The sequence below is a fragment of the Cantharellus anzutake genome (assembly GCF_015039405.1).
Source record: "Cantharellus anzutake strain C23 chromosome Unknown EI90scaffold_1, whole genome shotgun sequence".
NCBI classification, from domain to species: Eukaryota; Fungi; Basidiomycota; class Agaricomycetes; order Cantharellales; family Hydnaceae; genus Cantharellus; species Cantharellus anzutake.
Window position 1 is genome coordinate 1119874 of NW_024066951.1, and position 22313 is coordinate 1142186.

The 22313-nt window shown below is 49.3% G+C and overlaps 7 protein-coding genes across 7 annotated transcripts; 6 read left to right on the forward strand and 1 right to left on the reverse strand.

Annotated features, from left to right (window-relative positions):
* Positions 1 to 10749: 10749 nt before the first annotated feature.
* EI90DRAFT_3027649 (uncharacterized protein) lies at positions 10750 to 11349 on the forward strand. Its single transcript, XM_039058004.1, has one exon. It carries the CDS (start codon positions 10813 to 10815, stop codon positions 11323 to 11325), a length of 513 nt encoding a protein of 170 aa, XP_038923836.1. The 5' UTR covers positions 10750 to 10812; the 3' UTR covers positions 11326 to 11349.
* Positions 11350 to 11500: 151 nt separating this feature from the next.
* EI90DRAFT_2963834 (ATP12-domain-containing protein) lies at positions 11501 to 12998 on the forward strand (the record flags this gene model as incomplete). Its single annotated transcript, XM_039055471.1, has 7 exons — positions 11501 to 11660; positions 11711 to 11764; positions 11821 to 11972; positions 12025 to 12125; positions 12178 to 12371; positions 12424 to 12567; positions 12617 to 12998. The coding sequence occupies 7 exons, from the start codon at positions 11504 to 11506 to the stop codon at positions 12685 to 12687; spliced, it is 873 nt and encodes a 290-aa protein (XP_038923837.1). The 3' UTR covers positions 12688 to 12998.
* EI90DRAFT_3027656 (phosphatase 2A regulatory B subunit-domain-containing protein) lies at positions 12617 to 15371 on the reverse strand. The gene is made up of 7 exons (XM_039058005.1): positions 14860 to 15371; positions 14592 to 14788; positions 13676 to 14532; positions 13522 to 13623; positions 13178 to 13469; positions 13051 to 13120; positions 12617 to 12995 (listed from the first exon to the last, which is right to left on the reverse strand). Exons 1-7 carry the CDS (start codon positions 15077 to 15079, stop codon positions 12931 to 12933), a joined length of 1803 nt encoding a protein of 600 aa, XP_038923838.1. The 5' UTR covers positions 15080 to 15371; the 3' UTR covers positions 12617 to 12930.
* Positions 15372 to 15784: 413 nt separating this feature from the next.
* EI90DRAFT_3027658 (uncharacterized protein) lies at positions 15785 to 17401 on the forward strand (the record flags this gene model as incomplete). Its single annotated transcript, XM_039058006.1, has 3 exons — positions 15785 to 15913; positions 15978 to 16486; positions 16548 to 17401. 3 exons carry the CDS (start codon positions 15785 to 15787, stop codon positions 17047 to 17049), a joined length of 1140 nt encoding a protein of 379 aa, XP_038923839.1. The 3' UTR covers positions 17050 to 17401.
* Positions 17402 to 17724: 323 nt separating this feature from the next.
* On the forward strand, positions 17725 to 18067 carry EI90DRAFT_3027661 (uncharacterized protein; the record flags this gene model as incomplete). Its single annotated transcript, XM_039058007.1, has 1 exon — positions 17725 to 18067. A coding segment is annotated over one exon (236 nt), but the record flags the coding sequence as incomplete, so codon positions are not given.
* A 728-nt stretch (positions 18068 to 18795) lies between these two features.
* On the forward strand, positions 18796 to 19825 carry EI90DRAFT_3143248 (alpha-N-methyltransferase NTM1; the record flags this gene model as incomplete). Its single annotated transcript, XM_039064999.1, has 5 exons — positions 18796 to 18856; positions 18917 to 18933; positions 18989 to 19126; positions 19182 to 19660; positions 19720 to 19825. 5 exons carry the CDS (start codon positions 18796 to 18798, stop codon positions 19823 to 19825), a joined length of 801 nt encoding a protein of 266 aa, XP_038923841.1.
* Positions 19826 to 20654: 829 nt separating this feature from the next.
* EI90DRAFT_3284485 (signal recognition particle receptor beta subunit-domain-containing protein) lies at positions 20655 to 22259 on the forward strand. The gene is made up of 4 exons (XM_039066927.1): positions 20655 to 20755; positions 20813 to 20913; positions 20996 to 21222; positions 21295 to 22259. Exons 1-4 carry the CDS (start codon positions 20698 to 20700, stop codon positions 21770 to 21772), a joined length of 864 nt encoding a protein of 287 aa, XP_038923842.1. The 5' UTR covers positions 20655 to 20697; the 3' UTR covers positions 21773 to 22259.
* The last annotated feature ends 54 nt before the right edge of the window (positions 22260 to 22313 follow it).

Genomic DNA, 22313 nt, shown 5'->3' on the forward strand with positions numbered 1-22313 from the left:
CTCCGAAAGCCTTCCCTTGAGGAGGTTCCAAGTTCGTCTTTAGTTCGTTCGAAGCGGTCAGAGCGTGTGAAGGATCCTAAAGTCGATAAGCGAGCCTAGATGATCGAGAACTCGGCTAAAGGAATCACTGGACCAAATTTATACAATCGGGGAGTGTAAATACAAGATCTCCATCCTGGGTCTCTGAGGTTTATATATTGATGAGGCTGACACGGTTTCTCTAGAGCCAACACGTCGAGTGCAAGCTCGCGCTTACGCAATAGCCTCACCAAATATATGAACCTCAGAGACCTCATAGCTAGTAGGGATAGAGATCCTCTTGTGTGCAACGGGTGACTCAAGCAGCAAGGTAGCGTGGCGGCGACCCGACGAAAGTCGAAGCCACCGAAGACGTAAATACACGGGATCCAACACACTACTTACATTCGGGAATAAACGGTTGAATTATTAACGAAAAACAAAGCGTCAGAAAGAAGAGAGGCAGAAAATAAACCGGAGAAAAAGGGCAAACGGCGGATGCCAGAAAGGACAGCGGACGCAAAATGCTGAAGCGAATGCGCTGGTCAGCACGAAGAGGCACAGAGGCTGGAGCGCAGGTGAGCGCGAAGGCACGGAGGGTCCAGCAGGACGCGAGCAAAGAAAAGAACGGACCCCAAAATAAAGACGACCAAAAAAATACCATGAGATGATAAGAGATACAAAGGTCAGAGAGAATTCAGGTGTGCGGCGGATACGAGGAAAACTGGAGCGCCTCGACCCGGGGCACACAAGTCTCATTTAATCTCGTTCCTCCATTAAATCCCACTTCCTAATGGTGTAAATCGGCCTAAGTGTCATATATATACATTAGTCATTAGTTTTTGTTTCATCCGTTTCCACCTGTCATATATAGCCCCCCCAGGAGTGAAACTTTAAGAACGAGTCGAATATCAAGCTGAAACTGTCTCGAAGTACACAATTAAGCCAGGCAGATGATATTTACATCTATGCGGCCATAACTGAGTGCAAACAGTGCATAAAAATCCTCGTTTTGTTTTTCTCTTTGCAGAATCACCTAGAGAGCACAAAAATTGGGAAGACAGTGACTTTTGTATATCTCCTTACATAAACGATTCAGAGGAATGTGTCCGTAGCTTCCTACATACCGAGAAAGTCATTTCTCATTTCCTCGAAAATCCCTCTGAAGGGTCTTCAGTACACATTGTGTTGAGTAACCTTCAATATTGAGCTTTCATGCCATATGTGATGTGTGGTGAGAAAAAGAGTAAAAGATTTTTGGGCTGCCCATTTGCCTTCCGCTTACATAAGCAAGGTCACCCAATGCGACAGGGAATGATGACTGCCACACCTGATTCCTGCGAAATCCCTAACACCAGATTCGAAAAGAGTTGTATCCGAGAATTGCTATTCATCTGTTTTGACCTAGCCTGAGGTTTGAAGTGACCTTGCAAGCAATGTAACTAAAAATTCACATATGTATTCGATCCAACCGCAATCTTAATTTCGAGGCCAGATATGCCCTAGACATATTTGCCAAATCGCGGCTCGAATTCCGAAGGGGGAGATCACATAGTAGGTAAGGACACTAGCGCCGCAAAGTCATCATGAAGCGCCTGCAAACGATTCGGACGAGAACTCGAGCGGTGCGTGTGATTCTCCCCGACATTCAGGTACGGCTGTCAATCCGGAATTAACTATTCCAGATATCCGGGCAGCTAGGATACTTCAGACGAACAAGCTAAAGCTGGGCCTTCTCTACCCCGGATGGCCGTGCTTTCCCTTCTTGCCGGACCCATGACGATGTTCCTGACAAGCGCAACATTGTCCTTTCTCGTGAAAATGCATTAGCTTACCTCTGACATAACGAGTCCCTCGAGCACTCTGGCGGTGGCGACCACAAAAAAGAGTGGAAAATAGTTGTCCATGAGGGTTTTGAAATTATCACACAAAAATCCTGATCAAATTTCTTCAATTCCACGTCTACCCGACTATATCGTCTACACCGAATGGATTCACAAGACGTTTTACCCGATGACCGTGAAGGAGGAGATCGAGTGTCGACGAGAGTCGGATCACTTTGAAGGGTTGGAAGTTAGAGGTCCATCTCGTTAAGACGTTACCTTACTTGCCTCTGTCTGGCGGGGCATTCTTCGATTGTCCAAAGTCGCCTTGTAGAAGTCAACAATCTTCCAGCGAAGAAAGTTATTTCATGTGGTGGATGCCGTGTTGGATCCTAGGTCTAAGAAGGACAGGGAAAGGAAGGACAAAAAAGGTTGGGGCAATTGGGAGGAATGGTTGCAGAAGTGGGCGGAGGATGGGAAAATGATTGAAGCGGAGGATTATCTTCTTCTTGATGTAGGAAGCGACCGAGCTGCTTCCTTGTACCCCTTCTCGCTTTTCTCTTCAACACCGTTTTGCCTTGAACGGGAGTGTTTTTCGCTTCTCATCCCGCAAAGATCCAGTGTTTGCCATCACATGTATCGATACAGACTCGTACCCAGTCGGAGGAGCTCCGCGCGCAAAATAATAGCTCTTTATGTAATGTTCTCACGTTCTGTACTCAATACAAAAGGTCACATGCTACGGAGTTAAACACATAGCCGATCACCTACTCCGGAAATTTGGACGCGACACTTCGCTCCTCCGACTGGGGCAAAATGTAGTATGGCTGTGCTCCGGCACTGTCCGGCCTCTGTCTTCCCACGGCAAACAAGCTCGCTTCAAGGCTCTAATCATCACACCCCTCCCCAAGCCACCACAGAAAAAATCCAAAACAAATGTAGTAGTTACCCCCACCCAAAATTAACCCAGCCCAACCCGATTCATCTGCTTCTTGCTCATATGTGCTAAAATTATGTTGGAATCTTGTATCGCACACTCAGCACTTTGTCATTACTGAGCCCAGTCAAGGGAAAAACATGGTAGAACTACCTGGTCATAGTCCAATCCTACTCTGGTGTTGATCACTACAGTATCCTCACCCCAAGAAGTTGGCCGATGAGGTGAAAAAGAATATTATTTTGAGCGCGCAATACAAGATTCCAACATAATTTTAGCACATATGAGCAAGAAGCAGATGAATCGGGTTGGGCTGGGTTAATTTTGGGTGGGGGTAACTACTACATTTGTTTTGGATTTTTTCTGTGGTGGCTTGGGGAGGGGTGTGATGATTAGAGCCTTGAAGCGAGCTTGTTTGCCGTGGGAAGACAGAGGCCGGACAGTGCCGGAGCACAGCCATACTACATTTTTTTTTTTTTTTTTTTTGGTGGAACCCCAGTAGCTTTCGCGATACATTTTCATGTATTTGGGGTTTGTATAGGGAGGTAGGTCCCGTGGAGTAGATAGGTTAGTGGGAGTGTTGGACTGCCACCGCGGGGAAATGCGTTACGCACTGGCCGGGTGTCGGCACTGTGTGGGACTCCCAGACCCGGGGGGGTCCGGTATACCCACTAAAACCCCGGTGCTGTTGAGCCAGTTGTCCGGTAGTATGTCTTCGTTGTGAAGGTTCCCACTCCAGGTAAGCAGGACTGTTTTGGCCAGCAGGGCTTTCCGGCCGTACTTCTTACGGTTTGTGAGGGCAATGTCTTGCTGGAGCTTGTCGTTGAGGCCGGCTTTCAGGGCATTTCTTACTTCTCTTAGTGAGGTTTGTGGGTGATCGGCATCTATAACTCTGCGGCATCTGGTCTTCCAGACTTGCCATGCACATTCTAGGACTACGATTCGGTACAGTCTGGTTTCGCCCATCCTTACTTTACCGTTGGTGTTCATTATCTTGGTTAGTGGGGCGGCCATTATGTGTGAGGTGTTTAGGTTGTTAGGCCATTCTATTTTCCGGCGATTGCATATCGCCTTGGCTGTGGACCAAACCCAGGCGCCGTGATTGAGGGGACATTCAAAGAGTATGTGTGTCATTGATTCTGTTTGTTGGCACCCATTGCATTCACCGCGGTGTTCGAAGCATAGGATTTTATTCCAGTAGTCGCCGATCTTGAGGCAGTTATGGGTTAGTTTCCATACAAAGTTGCGGATTTCGGGGGAGACATCTTTACGGTTTTTCCCTAGGTTCTCCCAGATCTTGTTTTGTGTGGGGGAGTCATTGTTCATACTTGCCAGGGTCGTTTGGATTTTGGTGATGTTGTTAAGCGTTGCTATTTTCCGTACCGGGTTTTTCGCTAATCTGGTTCTGCATATTAGTCTTGTTGCTGTGGACTGTTTTAGGGAAATTAGGCGGGCACCGCTCGGTATGTGGGGGAGGGGGGGCATTACAGGTGGGAGGGGGTCGGGAGCCAGTTGTGCTCCTATTGCGGCGAGGTTGTCCGCTTCTTCGTTTCCACGGATCCCAGCATGGCCTTTTAGCCATTCGAATGTGGTAGGGGTGAGTCTGGATCTTAATGCACTTACTGTTAGTTTGGTGATGTATTGATTCTTGGCATAGGCGTAGTCTGAGTCTTCTAAGAATTCGAGGTTGTCGCAGAGGGTGCTGATGCACCATTGTGAGTCGGCCTTGATGTGGAGGTTGGATGACGGGGGTACGGATATCGCGGCATGGTGTATGGCCAGCATTTCGGCTGTATTATTAGATTGTGGGAGACGGGGGTTAATTCTTTTGCTGGTATTTCGGGGGTTGTTTGGGCCGTACCACACTCCGAAGCCGGCTGTGGCGTTTGTGTTCCCGTTTAGGGAGCAGGATCCGTCCGTATATGCTATCTCGTCGTTAGGTTGTAGGAGATGGGGGGTGGGGGTGATTGGGAGTTCTGGGGGGGGTCTGCCGAATACCCTATAGTGGTGGTCGAGTGGTGTGCAGGAACTGGGGGCCGGGTGGAAGATTTTAATGGCCATTGGGTCCCCGGCTGTGTGTTGTCTGGCCGTTTCTCTGGGATTGCGGTCCGGTTGGGAGAGGAGGTGTGAGTCGCTGTAGGGGTTGTAGTGGAGGTCAAGGTTCGTGGATATTTTTGTCGCCATTTGGTAACAAGCGTCAGGGTTCTTACAGCCGTTAGCTTTGTAGGACTGGCACGGTGTGCAGGGACATTTGGTTTTTTTGGTTGGGTCGTGGCATGGGTTTTCTTGGTGGTCCGTTTGGATGATTAGATCGCTGACCTGTTTGCATCCATGAGTTGCCCTCAGGCAGCATGCCGGTTTTGAGCGGTCGCTGATTTGGGTGTTGTCTCTCAGGCCCGGATGGGCCCAGGCTGGTAAGTTGAGTTTGGTGTCTAGGTCGATTGTTGGGTTTTCTAATCTAAGGTTGTATTTTGCACCGATGTTTAGAGAGTTGCGGAGTTCGGCCAGGATGTTTCTTCGGTGGGTCCGGGCATTAAGGAAGGGTTTCTGGATGAGGACCTCTGTGATGATGGGGTATGCTGGGTTTTGGGGCTGTTGGTTTTTCGGGAGAGTAGCCATCAGGATTGCTTCAGCAGCGTCTGAGGCCGGGGGTCTGTTGGGTGATCTGTCGAGGATTTTTTGGAGTTTGATGAGGTGGATCGCCTCGTTCCTGTCTTGTAAGTTTAGGACATTTTTACCGCCTTGATCTCTTGGACTATTCAGCTGGTTCATGCTGATTGGGGGGGGGCTGTCTGAGTTCCATATGAATTCACGTATTCTTCTGTTCAGGTTTCTTTCCACGTCTTTTGGCATTCCTTGGGCCCGGGTGTGAAATTGGGTCATACCTCCGATGGTCATCTGGATAATTAGGCGTCTACCTTCGATGGATGGGTGGGTTTTGTTCCATTGGGTGAGTGATTTCTCGATGTTGGCTGTGATCGTGGGCCAGGGGTCTTTATGGTTGGGCTTGTTCCCGCATTGGGCCCCTAGGTATCTCATAGTTTGTCCATCCTTTAGTATGGTTATTGATTCATCTAGCTTGTCGCTGGAGGAGGGGTTAATGGATCTCTCACTGTGGGCCCGTTCGTGGAAGTCTGGTGAGCCGACAGGGAGGACAACTGTCTTTTCTTGGTTGAACTTTGCCCCAGAGGCAATGCACCAGCGATCTAATGTCGTGAGTAGGTCATTCAGGTCGTCATCTTTGGAGAGGAAGATAGCCGTGTCATCGGCAAAGAGGGATATTATGACTCTTTGTGAGATTGTGGGTGTTTTGACTTCTAGTCCTTTGAGGGACGGAGATTCTCTCAGGGCAATTGATAAGGGTTCTATGGCGATGTTGAACAGGAGGCATGATAGTGGGTCACCTTGGCGTACCCCTCTGGTTATTGGGAAGTCTTTACTAATTTCGCCATTTAGGATTACTTTAGTCTTGGCTTCGGAATAGAGGTTTCTGATTGTTGATATTAGTTCTGGTGGGATTCCCATGGTTTCCATGACCCTCCAGAGGTAATCATGGCGGATGCGGTCATACGCCTTTTCTTGGTCGAGGGCAATGATTGCGCCGTCCTGTCCGGTTAGTTCACACAGGTCCGTCATGCGATTTACGAGGTCAATTTGGTCGAAAATGCTTCGGCCTTTCATGAAGGCTGCTTGGCATTTGTGGATAAGGAGGGGAGCTATCGGGGATAGCTTATTCATGAGGGCTGTTGTGATGATCTTATATTCAGCGTTTAGTACAGTTATGGGCCTGTAGTTTTCGATTTCTCTTTTATCTTTTTTTTTGTAGAGTGGGCATAGCCATCCTTCCGAGAATTGTGGGCATGAGGTGCCATTTTTTTCGATGTCGTTGGCTAGGAGAGTTAGGAGTTTTACTACGTGAAGGCCTTGGTTATCATTTTTCCGCTTTTCCCACCTGGAGTTCAGGTTTTTGTATAGCTCAGTGGGTATTCCGTTCAAGCCAGGAGCTTTTTCGTTAGGGGATTGTTTTAGTGCTTTGTCTATATCTGCAAGACTTAGCGGGGTGGCCAGGTCTGAGTGTATTTCCGGGGGGTGTGGTTCCGGATGAGGTTGAGGGTGTTCGTAATGTGGGTTTCCCTTGCTTCCTGGTGGGTGGTTAAGTCTCTGTTTTGCACATTGTTGTAGTGGTTGGCGGCGATATTTGTCATTTCTTCCGATTTGGATGTGTATGCTGGTGGGTTGGAGTCCGGGATTCTCAGTTCGGATATTGTGTCGCGTGGTTTGTTTTCCTTCCCCCATTTGCACCAGTACTTGTTGGTTGTTTCGCTTAGGAGTCTTTTGTTTGCCCCTGCATTAGCTCTTGATTTAGTTTGTTTCAGTTTTTCGATTTCATTTATTCTTTTGGTTAGGTTTTGTATCTGGAGTTGTGTCATTTCTGTTAGGGTCTCATTGGAGGAGGTCAGCCTTGACATTGCCTTGTCACGTCTGTGTGTGAGGCGCCTTACTTCCGAGTTGAGTTTACCTGCTTTTATTTTTGTGATTTTTCTGGCTAGGTGCGTCACAGCTGATATGAAGTCTTTCGTCTAGGGCCTCGTTGCTGATAGTTTCGACTTCATGTAGGAAGTTTTGGTCTTTGGTCAGGTAAAGGGGAATGGCCCATCTTCCTTTCCCGATTGTGGTAGTGCAGTTGTCTCTGAGTTCCACTGAGATGAGTTGGTGGTCGGCAGTGGATAGGCCCGGGCTGGATATTTCCCATGTGTAGGCTTTTTCTCTGATAGTGTCAGATGCGTATATTCGGTCAATTCTGGAGAGGGATGTCCCTGTGGAGTGGCCGAAGGTGAAGTTTTTTTCGGGGGCTGGGTGTGAGTTCCTCCAGCCGTCTGTTAGGTTGTTTGGGGATGTGAAGTTGTGGAAGGATGCTACTGTTGTTTCCGGGTCTGGGTGTGGCAGAAGTCTGTCGATTGCTTCTTCTACCATGTTGAAGTCCCCAAGCATAATGTCGATGGAGGTGCCGTGAAGGTTCTGTTGGAGTGTCCTCCAGAACTGGGAGTTCTCGTGGTGGGGGTTGGGTGCGTATATGGCTAGGATTTTGATAGGGGAGTCGGGTGGCCAGTCTATTTCTATGAGGAGGGCGCGGCCGGGTATAATGTTTCTAGTGGATCTGGGTTTGGTTTTGATTATGTTTTTATTAATTATGATAGCAACACCACCTGCGCGGGTGTGATCTGGGTTAAAGGAGTGGGTGATTGTCCACTCTGGGTCATAGGTACTGTCTAAGTATTCTTGTTGTATTTGGTCGGTGTGGGTTTCGGAGAGACACATGATGCCAAATCTTTCTTTTTTCATTTTTTGTAGGAGGGTAGTCCATTTGTATTTGGTGGAGGAGCTATTTGCGCCCTTGATGTTGAGGGCGCCTATTTTTAGGCTGGGGGGGCCATTTTGGGGGGAGGGGTTGCCTCCTCTTAGGCGGAGGGGACAGTGGGTTGGGGCCGTTTTCAGTTCCTCTGCCTCTGTCCTTGGACATTTGGAAAACGGTTGAAGCCGGCAGTCCTCTAGAGGCAGAGGGAGGAGGCCATTTACCGGTTGAGTTCGTTTCGGGTCCTGATTGGGGGTCCTGTGTTGGTTGTTTGTGTTAACTTTTTCGCTGGCGTTTGTTTGTACACCCCCTCCTGGTTGCCAGCCATGGAGGGGGCGGAGAGAGAAGAGGGGGTTGGGGTGGGCTGGTGCGCTTTCCTGTCACCTTGCGGTCCAGTAAATTTGGGCGTCCTTAGCCGAGGCTGCTTGCCTGTGTTTAGTTTTTATTTCAGTTCACTCATGAGTTAAATGTTTCAGGCAGTGTATTTTACATGAAGCTAGAAGGGATTGGGTAGCCTACATAGCTTTACTTTTTAGTGGTCATTTTAGGTGTAGTGCCGGCCACGTCCTCGATAGCGTCCTGGGTTTCTGCCGCGTCCCCGATTTGCCAGGTGGGGCCGGGGCAGATCAACAGAGTTTGGTGTAGGGGGATTTTCTGGGCTCAGGTTGAGTTCACGCCAGATATAGTGCTCATGGATTGGGCAAACAGCGAATGTGTGGTCCAACCCTTTGCAAGTATGGCAGTATATGTGGGAGCCGCTGGCGGACCCGTTGTTACTTGTAGGGGTGGAGAATGTGGTTTCTCTGAATAGTCGGACCCATTGGTCATAGCTGGTGTTCAGGACACCGGGGGTGGGGTCGGGAACTTCGAAGAATGGGGGGGGAAGGTGGATTTCCCAAAGCGTTACATTGGCATCCGAGTCTGGGGATCTGTGGCGTTTGGCCACCTCCAGAATGGAGGTGATAGATGGGAGTGTGGTGGTGGGAGACACAAGTGTGGTTAAGTCCTTTTCGGTGTTGTTAGGAGTGCTTTGTTGGTGCGTCCCCATAAGGTCATCTATCATGGTGTCATCCGCCCCAATGGAGCTGAGGGGAGACAGCGAGCGTTGATGGTCGTTAAGGTTGTTACGTTTACTTTGCATATTTGTGACTTGGGGAACCACTGTTGAGAGAAGTTTTGTGTATGTTACGGCTTTATTTAGTAGGAGTTTGCGGGGAGACACACCGTTGTGGCGTTCTACCGCTAGTATGATTTTTCTGTGGGACGAGAGGTACTGGTGTATTTGTACTTCGTGGCACCGCCAACCTAATCCTTGCAGGATTACCCGGGCACCGGGGAACTGCATAGTGGTTAGCGTTCCAACCGGGTGTACCCAACTCCTAGCCCCTTCCGGATGGGGACCTGACAGTGTACTGGGGCGTATTTTGGTTGCCCTGTCGAGGTCAAGGGGTCTTTGCCAGCATCACGTCCGGTTTTCTAGTGGTTCCCCTTAGTCATTCATATTTTTGTTTTCCGAGTTGTATTTGTTGTTCTTAGTTGTTTTTCTCTCCCTAGTTTAACGACGTCGCGGTCGCCCATACTACATTTTGCCCCAGTCGGAGGAGCGAAGTGTCGCGTCCAAATTTCCGGAGTAGGTGATCGGCTATGTGTTTAACTCCGTAGCATGTGACCTTTTGTATTGAGTACAGAACGTGAGAACATTACATAAAGAGCTATTATTTTGCGCGTCCACGGAGCTCCTCCGACTGGGTACGAGTCTGGTATCGATAGCAAGGTGCAAAGTTGAACCATTGACACACATCGCTCAACGAAAAGACTGGTCATGCCCCCGGAGTCTCTGGTTCTTGCGAGACCTAGTGCCGAACCGCCCCCCAAGGATTCCTTGTGTCTCCCTCATAGTCATTTGATCCGCTGCAGGATGTGCTCCGCCGGGTCCACGCCGGGTGAGCAGATGATGCCTACAAACAAACATAGGTCTACAATCGGGGGTACTTGCGAGCAAACGTCTCAAAAACAGCGAGTGATTGGCGTCGCCCGACAGTCACCCCGGTCGGGAAAGCCCTTAGGAGATCCTGGGTGATTATTGGCGCGGGTGGAGGGTTCGAGTCGACATCAGAAGAATCTGAAGCTGAATGGGCAAGTTCGTTGAAGATATTGACTTTTAAGAGATTTGGTCGGGCATCAAGGTGTTTGATAATGCACTGTGCAATGCGTACCCGGGCTTTGAATGTGAGCGTCGGAGATATTGAAAGGATTAGAGTCTCGAGATTTGGGCAGTGAGACGTCGGCATTATTGTAGGGTTATGGGGATTCGAGTGTAAACCCGATGGTGGGTGACGATCGACATTGTGTACCAATCACTTCAACAAAAGGTATTACAACACTCAGGCGCGACGTCATTAATCGCATCCTATACTTATTGCGTGATTACCGATAAAGTTGGGGTTTCTATCTGGAAGGAGACATCGCTGCCGCGGGTTTTCGATGCGTTTTCAGAAATCACTGGACGTAAGGGCCATCACAGCTACTTGGTAGCACTGAATCCTCACCTAATTTTCCAGAGATCGAGTCTATGGAGGCGAATGGCTTGTATCACAGGGATGTGAGCGATGGGAACATCTTCACTCATGCTGTGACCAGCGCCCCAAGGGGTGGTTGGATGACTTCGATTTCATGTACTTATGCTGATGAATTCGGCAAAGAAAATTCCGCCGAAGCAGGCAAGTTATCTGCATGTCATTTCAGACTCGCCACATGTCTATTATAATCAGCTCTCTCGATTAGGGCACGTTCCTGTTCATGTCGGGCAATCTCGGAACACCATCACAATCACGAAAATGCCCTTCTCCACTCATGGAGGACCGAAAGTGGGGCCTGGTGGGATGGAACGAATGCGGATGTCAGATCCATTGGACTACACTCAAGGAGTAAGGGACCAGAAATATGCATTGAAGCGAGGAGGTCCCCTACCCGACGGTCTTGTAGGGTGGGATGGGGACAAGCTTCAAAGTCTATTTGATAGCATCTGGGGTCTTGAAGGCTGGGCATTGGTCCGGGCAGAGCTTCCAAGGTTCGATTCTCCACCATCCATCGACCCCCAGCGAAAGCGTGAAGAATTGAAAAGACTTGCGGAGGGCTTAAAGGAAATGTTCGCTGCTGCCAAAACCCTGGCCAGGGCTCACAATGTAATATAATTATATCCATGTATGACATTAATGGCGAGTTTTGATCCACGTCAGAGTCACTACCACCAGCTAATGTTGCGAGATTGGCATGCGCAGCAGGGGCCTACTTTGGAGTATCTGAACCCTCTACATACCGATGCATTACCCCAAAATTCGGTAACACGATTACATAAGCTAAATTTTACTCATGTGGCGGGTTCGCGGATTCACTCAAAGTCCGATTGTTTGGCGTCGCGAGTCTCGCCGGGCGGCTTTCTACCGATCGCTTAGCATAACAGCAGCGAGAAGGACGGATTCTGCACAGCATGCTCAAATCCCGGGCGTTGCAACTGAACGTGCCGACTGTGCGCGACTTTGTACGAATTTATATCCATTACTGAACTTAAACCGCTAGCAGAGCGGAATTCCAAACGTCCCTGGAAGACAGTTGGCCTGAAAGCCTATCCGGGTATGTTTCAACATCGAACGGATTTGTTGATGCTCATTTACTGCAACCCGAGCAAGAATACTTCACAATAACTCTGGACAACAAACCTTTGAGGACCCCAGCTGGCAATCTTTTGACTGTTCCATCAACAAAGGGATTGTTCGCAGCCTCGGTTGTAAACGAGTGGGAGCGCCAAAACCGGGTCGTCAAGCAGCATGCGTTGACATTGGTATCTTGCACCTGCCGCCCCCCGCGTCATCTTTTGACCGATGGACTAATAGACATCTCTCGTATCTGTGGCCATTGACACGCTCAGTGACCCAGGCGCTCGGGGCGATGCTCATATGGATCTTTTGAAATATCTAAGAACCGACACCATTCTGTCAGTCGACTAAGCTTGGTAGTTCCTTGGAATAACTGTTGAAATTATGTAGTTTCATGGCGAAGGAACCGCCCCAATTGGTTGAACTGCAAAAAAGGCATTGGGTACCTATCCTGGAATGGGCGCGAGCCGAATTCAACATTGCCATCCCCACTTCCGACACCTTGTTCATTCAACCTTCACCAGCCCAAGCAGTGCAAACGCTTCATACAATCCTAAAAGAGATGGACCAATGGACTCTTGCTGGTGCGTGGACGCGTGTATCGAGCCCTGAGTTGAGCCTGACCCGATATACGAGCAATGTGTCGTGCAGTGCATTCGTCTAAATCATTCATGATCGGTCTCGCTCTGGTAAAGGGTAGGATAACCGCCGAGGAAGCAGCATTGGCCGCACGTGTTGAGGTTCAAAGTCAGATCAACCGGTGGGGGGAAGTTGAGGATAGTACGTCGAACTTCAGCTGTTCCTAGGGGCATTCCTAACCAATGTGCAGCCCACGATGTTGATTACCGGGACATTCGACGTCAACTTTCGAGCGCTGCTCTCTTGGCCGCAAACGTGTGAAGCGCCATCCTTGTCTAGTGTCTGCAAGAATGCGATTCATAAGGGTATATATAGCAGTATTGTACCAGTTTTCAGCGGCAAGCACGCTTACACAGACCTCATAAAATTGGGGAACTAGACCGTGATACAAACTAAAGTCCATTGAGTGCGAACGGTGAGGTTGTGCCGTGACCCATGTCTGTGCGATAAATAGCGTGAAGGCAAGAAGGACATGGGCGTGGGGAGAATTGCGAGGTAGGGGCATTAGGCATACGGTCCAAGTTCTAAGCTTTTATGGGCCTGCAAGTCACGTAGGACTCCAGGATCAACTGAAAAGCCAATATTAGATCATACCAAGTATTTTGGCAGGGTTGGACAGCAAACCTGGGAGAACGCTTTTTCTCCGAACGTGGGGGCTTTGTGCAGATGTCGATGGGGAACTGCCGGGGAAGGGCTAGAAGGGAGTTGGACGGTGTTAAGAGGGCACGCAATGCAGTGTTTATGAACTCACCCCATTATCTTCTCTTGAAGCAGAGCCGTTCGTCTCAAACGAAGGATCTGCATGTGGGAGTCGCTCTTGAGCTGCAGCCTCATCAAATTCAACAGCTTCTGCCTCGATTGTAGCCGCGGACAGATCTAAGGCTACATCATTTATCAAGGCGGTGTCATCGTCAGTTTCGTCCGGTGGAAGGATATTGTCGATGTCGGGGACGCCAGGGGGTAGTTGCCCGCCAGCATTCTGGACGGCCTCTGCTCTCATCTTCTGCCACGACTCGTATCTGGTTTGTTGGCGCTGTCGTTCACTGAAAAAAGTTTAGTCCAAATATCGAGAAGAATCAGGTGAAAGAGACTTACGCCATGAGGTTTTGTTTGAAGGCATGAACGCACTCGTCAAACAACTCGTTATTCATATCCATGAACAACTTCAGAGCATTGTAAACCATCCCATGAATGGTGCTGAAGCCTCATTGATGAGTGACTTTCATCCGATCTGATATAAGAGACTCACCGATTCCAGTGAGTTTTTGAGTTCCTGTACAGGGCTGGGAAAACGATAGGCAAAATAATGGCAAGGTTCTCTCCCATGAGATTGACGATGTATTCATTGTTCCAGTAGTACAGAGCGCGCTCTGCGACTTGGAAGTGCTGACTGTTGATGCATCGAGCGAGTTGCTGGAATAGAGGCACTTGGATCTTCTGGAACTCGATAGGATCGATAACGTCAAGGATTTCCTCCACTTCGTTCAGGAACATGACTTCCTTCGGTGAGTTAACTTTTGGCCAGAACTTCAGGAGGCCGAGGATCACTTCCTCTGTAAGACTTGCATCTTTTTCGAGGAATTGCACGACACAATATGCGAGTTGAGGGTGATACATCACAAGTGACTTGGCCTTGTGAAGTGGGAGGAGGACACGACTCAAGAAGAGCTTGTGTTCTTCTTTGAGAGGGAGGGCAAAACCATTAATAATTGATCCCAAGATCTCAAGCAACTCTGCTATCCCGTTGTGTCGTTCCGTTTCGTAGATGAACTGAAAGAAGACGTTGTTGATTGACCGTCTTATGAACGCGCGGAGATTAAGGAATTTCCCATAAATTCGATGGAGAGTTGTTTTCAAGAAATCGCGCTCGCGAGGGTCCTCCGAATCAAAGAGTTCCAGTAAGTTCAACACGAACGACTGGTCGATATACCGTTTGGCGATATTGGTGTTAAAATCGGGGCTCTCGACGAATCGAAGGAAGAACTCATAAACCACCTGTAGGTGCGGCCACGCCAGCTCAAGAACTGGCTCATCTTCTTCGGGATCAAATGCATCTCCTGTGGGATTGACTTGAGGGGGTATAGATCGAAAGAGATTCGTCGAGAACTGGAACGATATATCGAGTTAAAGCAGGGACCTGTTAAATTCGGTGCTGAACGACATACCATCGCAATGACCTCGGGGTATATTTGTTCTGTGATAACGCCACGCTGTGTAGTAATGTATTCTAGCATTTCATGCAGCGCAGCAGCTTTGATCTGTTTCCCTTTCAGCTCCGAACTCGCGTCATTGAAATCAAAAACTACAGCACACTGGTGCAGTTTCCGTATGAACAACTCCGGGCGGTCATTGACAGTAACCTCTGGAGAAAAAATGATGAGCGGAAATGGGACTTCTGTGCGTGAATGGTCATCACGAGAAAACAGAACAGACCGGCAAAAGAGGGTAATCGCTCGATTTCAACTTTCTCGGAAGGATGGAAACGGCTGCTGCGCTGCTTTCTCGGGGGCTTCCCTATCATCGGAATTGTGTCCTTTGGGGTATTGCGCAGTCTATTGAGTGGGGTAGCGCGGGGCAGGGTGCCAGGTTCCCCAGACGAGCGGATATTTGAAGGGATACTGTTGCGATTGTGTGGAAGGCCATCGGCAGACATATCGGTGCTCGGGCTCACGACAACGATTGGTGGTGCTGGGGAAGTCTTGTCACTCGGAACGCGCCTTTCCGGTGTCGCTGGATTCAAAGAGGGAACTGCGCCATTTCTCTGTAGTGAAGAGGATGATGACGACGCGACCAAATTAGGACCAGCTACGCCTGAAGGTTGTGAAGCTGCCGGGATATCTTTTGATGCAGCGACCAGATTTGACTGAGGCAAAGGTTTTGCATTGTTTGGAGGCGGTGGAGGTGGGGCGGGTTGCTTATCAGACGAGCTGCTCTTGTTCTTCGAGGAGGTGAAATTACGGGAAATCTGCTTTCGGGTTCGAAACACAATGTATGTGAGATCGTCAAGCGCATGATGCGCGATCGCGAGCAACAAACCAGTGATTTCTTGAGCCCCTTCATGTTCAACGGTCAAGAAAATGACGAGCAGTTTCGAGAGCAGTAGATGTACTAATGCTGCGGCCAAGAATGCCACCCTCTAACGTCGTCGTCAAAGTTGAGGCTGTCAGATGGATTTGCATCCGGCCATTGCCTCAAGAGCCACCTCTCATCTTTTGCACAGTTGAACACCCTTGCCACTTTTCAGACCGTCCATAGCGGCGTCAAATCCTCCTCTATTACTGTTAAGGCAAGTGTGATTCTCCCTCGAATTGCGTTGAGGTGTTGAACTTCGTCTCCCGTAGCAACCGCTGACACCGTGATGGCAGCCATCTACACCGTGTTCACTAGCCCAAGTCATGCCCCGATCCCTAACCACCTTCCAACGCTCATAGTCACTCCCCATGGGCAACCTTCCAACATCCTTTACTCTTACCTTCATACCAATTTCGTACGTTCGCTTTGTCCCTCAAGCGCTCACCGCTGCCCGAATGACACGTAAAGACTCTCTTTAGAATGCCGAAAATTACCTTCTCACTCCCAGCCCTCAAGGCGATCTCTGCGTTGCGAAGATGTTTCCTCCTAATCGCAATGCCCCTGGAGCAAAATCCGCTGCCTCTGACCCCGGTCATTCTTCGGGCGCCGCGTCTCGGGCTGTCCGATGCGAAGCGTCTCGCAACTTGAAATGGACCATCGCTAACACTGGAGTTATGTCCCCTATTTATAAACTCTCCCTACCCTCCCCCAACGGACCCGACTTGCCTCTCTTCCAAGTCTCGAAACCAAACCCCAATGCCACATTCTGGTCCATGTTTTATTTTGCGTATGCTGGCCATCTCATTCCTCCTAAGCGCATCGAATTTGGAAAAATTCAGAAGAATCCTCCTGGTCCAGGTGGAGGCGGTACCCGTATTTCTATCACGGGGAAAACCCCAGAGGAAAAGGCGGTATGGCAAACATTGGGAGAGGGGAACGAGGACTGTGTTGAATGGGTTGTCCTGTGTGCTGCTCTTAATCTTTTAGAGTATGTGCTATCCACGATCCCCTTCTTCCTAAACTGACAGTACATGCTGTTGACCTTTCAGTGATGAAATATTGAAAGCAGCTGAAAAGGCAGGACCACCACCTGTGTCCATACCCCCTCAGCTACCGGCGACTAGTCGACCAGTTAACGGCCAACCGGTGCCTGTGCGCCAAGGCTCTGGCAGTCAACAACGCCCTCATCCACAGCATCAACCACCGCCACAAAGTCTTCAGCCGTCTGGCCGACCACCTCAGATGCCATCGCAACAGCAACAACCACAGTATCCAAATGGCGCGCGCGGTCCTCCCTCCGGAGTTTCCGTACCTTACGCGCCTAATGGACAGCAGAGAATCTACAACCCCAATCAACCAAATGCGCAAAACCCTGTATCCGGCCAGCAAATCTATCCCTCGCAGCAAGCGCTGCCACGTCCTCAGCAACAGCACAATCGACCTGCTCCTATGGGTGGATATATACCACCCCAACAGAATTTCCCCAGCCGTGCAGGAACAATGCCACTCCCAGGTCAGAATGGTAGCGCTCAACCAGTGAGGCGAATTTGATTGTGTATTCTGGCAATGTGCACGTCTTGTCCGTTGGTCGAGCAACACCGGGACATTGTTCTGCCATTTTTCGGTATCATGGGCTATTACTGTGCTCTTTATTTATTGGCTTTGAATTGTGCGAGCGCTTTTGTTATCAACACGATATGACTGGCCAATTTCCTGCGTTTATCGTACGTGCAAGCTCGCCATCTGTGGATACCCTGACCGTGAACCTCGCTGTTCACTCCTTTCCGCTCCTTAGTTACGTTACCTACACAAGTTCAGTTGCCTCTTCTCTTTGTTGGGTCGTCCAAGTCTTGTGCCATTGTGTTGTCAACAGTACCAATTATTATTGACCATTATTATGTCAGCTTGACCGGACGATGAGACCGAAGTGCGATTTTTTACTCAAGTCATGGACATGACGATGCTTGGAAGATCCATTTCGACTTCCTGTCGGGGCCGTCGCCACGCTATCCTTGACGCATTCGCTCACACACAAGCCACCCCACCAGCCCGGCCTTGCAACATAAGTACAAACTGAGACCAATGACATCCGACAGTAGTCAAGTCGTTGTGAGGATAATCCGCGTCTTCCAAGTATCTCAGACCCATGTCAATTTGGATGGCCCACGCTCGAAGCGGGAAAACCTGACTTGAGGCAAACCAGACCGGTACTCGATGCTTTGACCAGAATGCAATCGGATTATGCTCAGCCTTGTCACCTTGCCAGGATACACAACAGTTCCCCTGCATATCACACACCTCGAACTAGAAGGTTTACAGCCAAGAGCAGGAATGAGGACTATCATATAGTGGCTGAGGCAACCGTCCCTTACGGTGCTGCTAATCTCCCTCCCCCAGGCACCTCGTTGGGCCATGCAGGCTCTAGCTTCGCGTACGTTAAACCAAAAAAATTCACAGATTGATCACCACAAACCAATCTATGATCTCAAACCCGGTGGTTGGACGCGCATGATAGCAAGCTGATGTTAATGCCTTTGTAATGATGCCATCTCCTCCGAGTCCTTGGATGGTATCCAGGATCACGGAAGATGCGCTTGCAGACCGGAGTGACGAGCCAGAAGTTAGCTTATGGGACGTGTCCATTCATAGTAGAACGTTATTTGTTGCATTTTCACTTCAAACAAAAGTGTGGCCTACACGTTGGAAAGGTCCGGCTGAGGGATCCTGGAGTGATGGCGGTCAGGGAAAGTCAGAAATTGAAGGTTGGAGAAAAACTGAAAAGGTACATCATGGGCGGCTCAGCATCGCTCTGCTTCCAGTGGAACTAGGACTAGGACTACCAAGTCATATGGCTTCCTTCATTCCCTGGCACGTAATTGACCCCCCTATGGATTCGGCCAACGTGGAGTACCAGAGAGCAAGGTTCCACTGCCATGAGGACAAAGGTCTCAGTACTCGTTCTAATTACGCTCCAATTTGATAAGCCGGGAAACAGCATATAACCAAAAAGCCTCCTTATGGCATTTGTTGCCTTGCGGAAGCAGGCAGCGTCGTGGGGCAATAGTTGCATGAGTCATGTTCGGATAAATGACGGGAGTGCACCGGAGACGCGGAGTTATTTCACCACTGACAAGCACTTGTCAACAAATTAATGCCTCGCTGAGAGCAGCCTCACGCAACGGATAGGTTGTCACCGTGCCCCAAACTAGATCTGAACCAGCAGCATCATAAATAAATCATAATATTTGGCATTCGCTACCCTTTGCCGGTGCTACTAACATGTCCGGGGAAGGCGACATGATTCAACAAGGCCTGGATTATTGGGAAAAGGTGCCCGCCTCCGTAGATGGCGTTTTAGGCACGCCGCATTCGTTTATTTCATTGATTATAGATGCTAATGATCCATGGCGGTTCCTAGGAGGCTTTGGATCTGGGGTGCTTGTTAATTGCCCCAGAAGTATCGGTTCATCTCACTTATGATCATTTATAGTCCCTCCCCCGCGTGGATTCTGTAGGATCTCGACTCTTTCTCCTTTCTTTATTACCAGAGTTATGCATCGTTCCATCTGCGATCCGTCCGCTGGACGCAGGTGCCCACAGAAGGATCAGGGCACTGGACGTCGGTGCTGTACGTGTGTGGCCGAAACTCCGAGCCACAGCACTCTTATGTGGCCATTTGCTAGGGAATAGGCCGTGTTACTTCTACAACCCTGCTGCCACTCGTTTCGGATGTTGTCCTCCTCGAACCTGTAGAATCTTTCATCAAGCAAGCCATCGAGCTCTCTGCGACCTGGCGGGGCCTCAATGATAAGTCAAAGAGTGTAACATTTCTACAGGGGACCCTCCAACACTACGACCCATCATCCCCAAAGTTGGCACTTGAAGTCAAACTTTTGGCAAGAAAAGGGTCTGCAGTGGACCCAGAGACTGACTCCGCCTTCGATATCATTTGGTGTCAGTGGTGTTTGGGACACCTATCCGATCCAGATCTCGTCACATTCTTCCGGCAGTGCAGGGATGCATTGCGTCGGAAAACTGAGATTGGTGTCCTGTCTCAGAAGATATCTCCGCCTGTCATCATTGTAAAGGAAAATGTCTGCCCCGATGCGGAAGACGGGGGACCGGACCAAGCTTACGATTCAGATGATGCGAGTTTCACAAGGTAGGGGTCGAACAACGGGTTGGAGGGCTCTCTGTTCTGACCCTTCTCGAACATCGAAGGTCCGACCAGAAATGGAGATCCATTTTCCGGGAAGCAGGGCTTACTCTGATAAAGGACACGGTCCAATTGGGCTTTCCCGAGGGATTATACACAGTGAAGATGTGAGCCCGAGTGTTTTGTATTCGTTAATTCGCATCAACTCTTGGGTTTCGAAGGTATGCCCTCCGCTAGAGTCCGGACAGTACACTCAGAAGTTCGCCACTACGACTCGAAGAAACGTTGAAGGGACTACATCGGCTACGAATTGGAATGAGTAATGGCGTTTGACTGTAGTAGAGAGTATTCAAAGACTGTGCTCGAGGCGTGGTGTTCCCAAGTGTCTCACTGATGCAGGGGCACTCCCAAGTTTATGGTTTGTCAGTATGTGTTGATTTTCCGGAAACCGTCAAACTACCAGGAACATCCACGGATCGCTTTGTTCGCTGACATTTTCAGAGCCAGCACAAATGGGTAGTTTAGCTCGGTATTCATCAGGCTCTAAGCATATAAGGGTACGGGTCCCTGACGAGAATAAAGCAAGAATTAATGGAAGTCTATCCGATCCGAAGCTAGCTGCCTAAGTGTGTGTGAAGGCTAGACTATTGGCACCGGCACTCCACCAGTAATGGTTTCAAAAATGGTAGTAGCTTTTCCACTCAAAAAATGCTATCTCTCGGGGGTTCGCCATCGTACCCTAACCTTCTTCTCGTGTTGTTATGTGGCACTCAGCGGGGGATACTCAAGAAGATCTGCATGACATTATAACCGTGCAGCGGTATAAGTAGCTAGGGATATCAGACAAAAGTGCTAAAGAAACCAGATGCGAACGAGCGCTACATGTAGAGCGTAGCGCAACAGTGAAACATGCAGCACATGGACAACATCTGGCACGCTCCGCTTGCTGCCAAAAATTTATCAAGAATTTAGCGACAGTGCATTCGTTCCCACGCTCCGACTGTCCCAGCACAGCCCATAACTTACACGCCTCCGAAAACAGTATGTCAAGCCCGCATCTCTTGTTGGTCGTCGCGCTCCTTTGCGCCCTCATAGCTGCTGGTGGGTATTTTCCGCTGCATTCGTTAGCTTTCCTGTGATTCCCTTTCTCTTGTAAAGTTGCAATATTTCTCAGACCCTATTCGTTCAAGGGAAGAAGGGGAAATGCACTACTTCTTGTCGGACCCCCTGATGCAGGTAAAACTGCGATCACATCCTTCGTGAGTCTACTTTGGACAGTTTCTCCCCATATCGGCTCATGTAGTATGCATTCTGCAACACACATTATATCTCTGTCCGCAGCTGACATTCAAACAAGCGCTGCCAACACACACTTCACTTCAAGTAAACGAAACTCAAGCCACTTTTTCCTCCTCTTCTACTCCAAAAGATAGGGCTTTTCGCATAATAGACGTTCCAGGTCATCCTCGCATTCGTTCCCAGTTTTCGAACTATCTGGGAGATGCAAGAGGCATTATATTCGTTGTGGATACCAGTAACCTCGCCAGGAGTGGGCCTGCTGTAGCCGAGTGAGTGCTGTTGCGCGGTCTATCCCATCGCCCACTTCCATACAATACATTGAAACTGATCGTTCCTTCTAGGCACCTTCACATAATAATGCACGCACTCACTTCCCTCCCTCCCACCACCCACGTCCCCTCGCTTGTAATTCTCTCCCATAAATCCGATCTAATATCTGTGCCTACATCTTCGTCTCGCTCGAAGATCGCAACAGACAGAGTTCGCTCAATTCTCGAAAGGGAGTTGGAGAAACGTCGTCTGCAGTCTGTGAGTGGGGTGGGTGTCGGAAGTCTCGGAGATGGGACGGAGAAAAGCGCGATGAGTGGTGAGATGGGTGGAGAAATGGGTGGATTGGAATGCACGGGCTCAGAAGGCTTCTCATTCGAGACATGGGAAGGTGGCGAAGCTACCATCATTGCCAGCAGCCTGAAAGATGGATCAGGAACGTCCACTGTAGAGAAGGGCAACAATAGTGATTCTTATGAAGAAGCACGCTCCTATGATATGGATGGCCACGGCCTTGGCTCATTGATCGAATGGATCGAAGATTTGCAGTAAATTATCCAAGTCAATTTAGAGCACATTCGGACTTCCTTATCTCCATTACTCTGCACCAGAGTCACTCCCGTGGCCACGTCGCCATTTTTGAAATTTCACTTATTCATTTTTCATGTAAGAACACTCCCTCTGAGGCATGGAATGCATTGTTCCTGGTGCCAATCTTCTGGATCTCTCTTTATTGTAACCGGTATCCTACATGGACGCGCTTTCTGGAACATGGGCAACGCTGGCACATACCCATTTTTCCATCGTTTCGTCAATTTTGCATTTCGATCGGGGCCGGGGCACAGTGCAACGCCAGATTCGGCTCTGTGCTCTGGACCATACTCCGCAACGGACGCGCAATATCTCCACTCCCACATCCATTTCCGACACACCCATTTGTCACATGTCAGCACCCAAGTATTTGCTGTGAATAAGTACCTCCTTTCTTGCATGAGCCATTACTGTGTCCAATAAATTATATGACAATGATTTGGACAACAATACAAGTGATGCGGTGCAGAGTCCAACAAGCGAAGCGAGCACTCTAGTCTGA

What these genes read in the sequence shown, in the direction of transcription:
- EI90DRAFT_3284485 (XM_039066927.1), top strand. Translation starts at nt 20,698, where the DNA reads ATGTCAAGCCCGCATCTCTTGTTGGTCGTCGCGCTCCTTTGCGCCCTC. An exon ending in TTGCGCCCTCATAGCTGCTG is followed by an intron (nt 20,756 to 20,812) that starts GTGGGTATTTTC and finishes TCTCTTGTAAAG; the next exon opens with TTGCAATATTTCTCAGACCC. An exon ending in AGTGGGCCTGCTGTAGCCGA is followed by an intron (nt 21,223 to 21,294) that starts GTGAGTGCTGTT and finishes CGTTCCTTCTAG; the next exon opens with GCACCTTCACATAATAATGC.
- EI90DRAFT_3027656 (XM_039058005.1), bottom strand. Translation starts at nt 15,079, where the DNA reads ATGTCTGCCGATGGCCTTCCACACAATCGCAACAGTATCCCTTCAAAT. An exon ending in TCAAAAACTCACTGGAATCG is followed by an intron (nt 13,624 to 13,675) that starts GTGAGTCTCTTA and finishes ATGAGGCTTCAG; the next exon opens with CACCATTCATGGGATGGTTT. An exon ending in TTCAAACAAAACCTCATGGC is followed by an intron (nt 13,470 to 13,521) that starts GTAAGTCTCTTT and finishes AACTTTTTTCAG; the next exon opens with TGAACGACAGCGCCAACAAA.
- EI90DRAFT_3027649 (XM_039058004.1), top strand. Translation starts at nt 10,813, where the DNA reads ATGCTGATGAATTCGGCAAAGAAAATTCCGCCGAAGCAGGCAAGTTAT.